This window comes from Aphis gossypii, chromosome 1, assembly GCF_020184175.1.
Source record: "Aphis gossypii isolate Hap1 chromosome 1, ASM2018417v2, whole genome shotgun sequence".
Lineage (NCBI taxonomy): Eukaryota > Metazoa > Arthropoda > Insecta > Hemiptera > Aphididae > Aphis > Aphis gossypii.
The window spans coordinates 54,301,444-54,307,628 of record NC_065530.1 but is presented as its reverse complement, the minus strand read 5'-3'; the positions used below and the strand labels follow the sequence as shown (position 1 = coordinate 54,307,628).

The window sequence follows — 6,185 nt, the reverse complement described above, 5'->3', positions numbered from 1 at the left end:
AGTAATTTATATCAAATTACCTTATCATGTTATCTTTGCTGCAATTTTAATTTTGAGGCATGGGTAGATAGGCCTACCGGGAAACCGGGCATTTCCCTATGGGCTCTCTTTTCGTATTTCGGCAATGGGGCCCTGTAATATTATGCAATTACAATATAAATTTGAAATTTGAAATAAATAATAAATATACACCTAATATAATCTTATATGATATAAGAACTATTTCAAAATTGAAATGTTATTTTAAGATTTTACACGCTAACGCGAGTTATATGTAAGTTCGTATATTTTTTTGTACAAATGAAATTCCAGATGATATTAAATAGTAGTAAATGAATAGGCGTTCATTAAATATTCACCTATCACTTCGGCAGTCGTTGAAAAGAGCATCTCTATCAACAAAAATTTAATGGTGGATACCTAACAGAAGGTCCTTTTTATTCTAAAATCTTAAACAATCGCAGGTGATTCAGTGTATAACAGTTCAGCATACAGCTAAATTAATATATGATCCAAATATATCAAAATAGTTTAAAAAATATATAAGGAAGTAATTGTTTTATCGGATTAAAAGAACTCCAAGTTGAAATTTGGACTATGGAAAAATTATTTTTATCATTTTTATTTCAATTTAATATATGAACAAATATGATAGACAAATGGTATCAAATGTTGATACACTAAAAAAGATACCCAATGTGGAAAAGGCAAAAAACTCCTGCAGTCCCTAATCAGTAGCAACAGCGCGAATGTAGATTCGCTCATAAATTAATCAGAAAACAGCAATGAAGAACAGACATTAGAATTTAATTCTTTGGATTCGTTTGACGCATACAATTCATTCAACGACCGGTCGAAGTTATTGGCTTTAAAATGCGAAGAAAAATCGGTGACGTTGAGAGTGAATTTTATAACGCCCAATATGTTCCAGAAATTGTCCCAATTATTATTAACACTATGAAACTATTTCCTTGTTGGTCCAATATAATGTAAAATGCTTTCTTATTGCAAACTAAATTTGTGGTACGATTTTACAAATGTACCGAGTAAATTGCAAGCATCGATCTATCATTGTTCAGGCTCTACGTTTATCAGTCAGTAAGTTACTCAAGTCATAATATTATAGTTATTCTGCTTGCCGTTTCCGTGAGACTCTCTTATGATTATGCTAGTAGTATATTATGATGTAGAGATATATATTATATATTACTATTTATTATTTATTATTATTATATATTATATAATTATGTATATATTATCATCACTCCGCGAGATGTGTACGTAAGTTAATAATTTCTAACACTTTGAATAAAGATTTTATTTAAATGGTTGCCATAGACTACTAAAAATAACTTATTTTACTATCTGATAGACAGATGGCGCTTGTGTAATTTCATATATATGTAGATTATTTAATTATGTTCCCGTAACTAGGTAACGTACATATGTTAAATTCAATAAATTGTTGAAAAATGCATTTTCGTTAATGGTAATGTAATCGTTATTGTAATAATAAAAATCCAAGATATTCTACAGAATAAAATTACGATTCCTTTATAATACATAAAGAATAAAGTAAGTAATTAAATATCTTTTATTACATTTTTAATTTAATAGATTAACTTTAAGTTTTATTATAAGTAATAAGTTTCTAAATAAAAAGTACTCAATTTAAATTTGTTTGAATTTGTTCCAATCGTGAGAGGAAAATAAACAAATGAAATATTATAATACATGATTTATTATAAAAATATTTTAATATATTGTAATTTGTAACTAGTTTCTTAAATTCAAGTTATAGAATAAGAGTGAAATATTTTTACACCAGCTACATTCAAAGCATAGGTACTTAAAATTTGTTTATTCTAATTCATTTTATTTTGTTTTCAGTTGATTTTTTTGTAATCGGTTGGTAGACAATCCAATAAACAAAAAAATATTACCATGGAACAAATAAATGACTCAGTTGTAAGTATTTAATGTTATATATAATTATTAAAACCGTATTAAATTTTTTGTTTGTAAATTTATAATTATCATTTGTTAAACAAGTGAATTTGATTATTATAATTCATATTCTAATATTTCAATCGAACCTGACTGAAATAATAATCAGTACCAAAATTAAATGGTAAGAACTTGTAGACAGAATATGTCTTTAAATATTAGATCTCTTTTTTACTTTCTTCTGCCTAAATGAACATACATACTATATTCATAAAATCAGTATAGAGATTAAATAATAACTGCTCATTATTCTTGTAATAGTGTATAAGTGTATACAAATAGAGATAGAATAGTTTTTTTTAATAATTTATAGAATAAAATGTTCTTTAAAAACTCTTTAAATATATTTAAATTTATAATCAATACTTTTTACAATTTATTTTATCTTTAGGAAATATTGAATATTGTAAGATCAATTGTTTATCATTTAAATATCACCAACTTGGCTAACATGACACGAAAAATTATTGCTTTGCCAATAAATAATATAAAACTACTTGAAGAAGTGACAGATATAATATATGATCGAGTTTGTATACATTAATTATAATGATTATAAATTATAATAATATACCTAGACTAATTTACCTTGTGTATTATCATTATATTTATTTAGGCTTTACAAAGACAAAATTACACACACGTATATGCCGATATGTGTGCAAGTTTGATTAATGACTCAAAATTTAATAAACTTATTACAAATACTGAAATTTCATTTCAAAAAGTTCTGTTAAAAAAATGCTCTGACGTATTTCGTACTTTAACAAAACATAACCCACGAGAATTAGACAAATTAAAACAGATAATGCAAAACAAAAATTTGGTAAATAGTTATGTTATCATCTATATTTATTTTTATTATGATTATTATTTATTACCATTAACATTATACTTGTATATATTGTTTTGCTCCTATACGAATAAAAAATTATAAATAAATAATATATATATATATACGAGTATATATATAATTAAATAAAGTTTACTCATTTTTCAATGTTAAATTCAATATTACATAATACAATAATTAATGTTTATTTAACAGGAGCAACAAATGTTTATAAGCGCTTTAAATAGTTATCAATTTGAATTTAGCAAAAAAGTTGTATCAAATTGCAGGTGTGTTTTGAATTAATATAAATTGATTATTCATTTATTTTATATAAATTATTAATTTTGATAGATTTATCAGTGAACTGTATAGAAAGGGTGCTATTCCAGAAAAAATTATATTGTCATACATTACAGACTTAAGTTATGAAAATGAAGAATTACAATTGTATTGTTTATGTATAATACTTCAATTAACAGGTCCAATATTATCAAAAGTAACTATAAAAAAGTGCCATGAAGAAATGAAGAAATTGTTTTGTATAAAATTAATTTTGTTCCAGGAATATGATTTAAACGAAGAAGTTGATACACTTTTATTTGCTATAAATAATTATACAATGTCTTCAACATTAAAATGTTTGATACTGAAAGTACAAAAAATGCATTCTGAGGGATGGATAAAGGAGGGTAATTATTTTTAATTTTAAAATATCTGTACAGTAAGTAGGTATCAAGCGGTCAATACTTCATTATTATGTATCGTCATTATTTTATTTTATTTATTTATTTTTTATACAATTATATGAAATCATTACAAAATATCTGTCTGTTAGCCTACATTTTTTTTTTTAAGAAACCTATTTTATTATAAATTTATTTAATTTGTTATTAGTAATTTACTTTACTATTTCTAATACGGTATAGTATTTTTGCTAAACAAATTACGTATATTAACTAATTATTATATTATTTCATTACTAGTTCTTATTAAAAGAATATCAGCTTACTATTTGTTTTTTGCAAACAAAATTAAATAGCCCATAAGTCTAAAATAAATGTATATAAACAACTAAAAAAATATTGTCATAATATTTATTGCTATATTTTTAAACACAATAAATAAATTCTCCGTATAATATACTGATCAACAATTTAGATATATAGTTATTTAAGAAATATTAAATCATTATTACTTACATAAATTAATATTAATAACATTTTTAATTGTATTTACAGAATCCAACAAATATATTGGAAACATTTATACGAAATTTAGTGAATTACCAAAAGAAATGAAAAATATGTATACATTAAAATCATATAATATAATGGCATTGTTGATTTATGATGAGTGTTATGATGTTCTATTCGACTTTGTCGACAACAAGAAAATTGATGTATGTATTTATATTTACTATAAAATGTTTACAGATGTGATGTGTAATTTCTATATTTGCAGCAAGTTATACGTTTATTAAAAATGAACAAATTTTTGATTCGTTATGATCCTATAACTTTTGTTGTATCAATGATTCTTGTGGCACTAGAAGAAAATCAAAACATAAGAAATTATGCTGGAAAACTTTTAGATAATATTGTTAAAAAGAAATTATTGTCAAATCATTCAATTCGATCAGGGTAAATAGTTTAAGAAAAATATTTATATTATTATTTTTTTTTTATGCCTGTTAATTGTTTTAGAGTCAACAAAGTATTGAATGACTTAGGCATTAAGGAAGAATATCCAAATTTGTCAAATTTAATGTTAGATATAACTAGTCAATTTAAAGTTTAATGTTTGTAGAAATTGGATTTGTTATAACTACTTTTTTTGTAGTATTTTGTATTAAATCATATTTTTTTGTTGAATTATTTTTTTATAAAATATGTTTTAAGATACATAGATTTACCTATTTTGATGTTATATAAATTTTTATAAATTTTTTATTTTTCTGACTGTCAAACAAATAAATATAATATATTATAATTTACTTTGTTTATTATTTAATTTTAAAAACAACATTACATTAAATGAACAATGTATCAACACTTATAAATTTTTATGACTGTGAAGTCATTTATTCCTGTATGAATTCACGCTTTGCAAAAATGTCTATTACGGCAACGCCAAAACCGTATTGTATTATTAAAATTAACATTATCATAAACATACATAAAACCATCATATACAAATATTTCACGACCACGAGTAGATCTCACTTGGGATTCCATTATGTTATACCTACTTATGTTATGCTTATTAATTTACCGTGAGTTGTGTCGCTAGATGAGAACTGATTAAAACTTTATTGCAACAATTGTAATCGTGATCGTCGTCATCGAAGGCCATGGGCGATGTGTTGACATTTTAAGATAAGATAAGATAAATAAGAAAAATCCAATAATATCAATAATAATATAACATATTATAACATTATATAGGGTGAATTTAAAGTTAATTTTGTGTTTATACACAATTTTTCGAGCACGGCGAAATGTCCCTACGGCGTGGCGAAACGGCTCACGGCGAAATGTCCCATTTCGTGATTTTTGATTATATAATTTATTTTAATATTTTAAGTAGTAATATATAGCATCATTACTCATTTTTATACTTATATACCTATGTAACAGTAACATGTAATATAATACATAATAATAATATATTTTTTATAATATTATGTAAATATTTATAAAATGTGAATTTATTTATTTATTTTAAAATAGAACGTATGGTTGGTATATTTATACATTTTGTTAAATTTGTATTGTTACAATATAGTTATTATTTAATAATTTACTACGCTTAATAAATATAATGTAAATACAATATGTGAATAATAAATATCTGTGATTTACCAATTAATTTTACATATGAATTCAAGTATTTTTAAATTTTAATTCATTTGAACAAAAGCACGTAGGTAATCACATGAATTTTAATTCACGTTTATGTTCGAGAGCTCTAGATACCCTATACCTACTTGGACAATATTTGAAATTATCAAGAATTAACGATGAAACTAAATTCAAAAATACAACACCAGCGTTCATTACACGTAATTGATTTTATTTTGCTCGTTAACATTGTTTTTTAATATGGCGAATAAAATATTAGACAAGTCGTTTTGTCGAGGGCGTGCCATCATAGAAAAAAGATTAAGTGCCATATTTTGATTTCCATTTTGTAACTGTAATAACTGGCCAATTGGAACGTCATTTTAGTTTTCAAACGAAGTTTCATTTGTCCGTGTACGTGGTGAATACTTCCTATATTTAATAGCGAAAGGCGATAAGATAATTCGATGGTCCAGCATATATATTCGAATTTTGAATAGTTT

At 23.9% G+C, this 6,185-nt stretch overlaps 1 protein-coding gene across 1 annotated transcript; it reads left to right on the top strand.

The window, feature by feature from the left end:
* The first annotated feature begins 179 nt into the window (after positions 1-179).
* LOC126549576 (eukaryotic translation initiation factor 4 gamma 1-like) lies at positions 180-4,820 on the top strand. The gene is made up of 10 exons (XM_050199124.1): positions 180-1,575; positions 1,891-1,968; positions 2,399-2,536; positions 2,624-2,833; positions 3,056-3,129; positions 3,194-3,338; positions 3,405-3,531; positions 4,081-4,241; positions 4,304-4,482; positions 4,546-4,820. The coding sequence occupies exons 2-10, from the start codon at positions 1,945-1,947 to the stop codon at positions 4,637-4,639; spliced, it is 1,152 nt and encodes a 383-aa protein (XP_050055081.1). The 5' UTR covers positions 180-1,575; positions 1,891-1,944; the 3' UTR covers positions 4,640-4,820.
* Positions 4,821-6,185: the final 1,365 nt, after the last annotated feature.

Coding starts and splice junctions, on each gene's coding strand:
- LOC126549576 (XM_050199124.1), top strand. CDS start 1,945: ATGGAACAAATAAATGACTCAGTT. Junction 1,969..2,398: donor AACAAATAAATGACTCAGTT/GTAAGTATTTAA, acceptor TTTTATCTTTAG/GAAATATTGAATATTGTAAG. Junction 2,537..2,623: donor CAGATATAATATATGATCGA/GTTTGTATACAT, acceptor ATATTTATTTAG/GCTTTACAAAGACAAAATTA.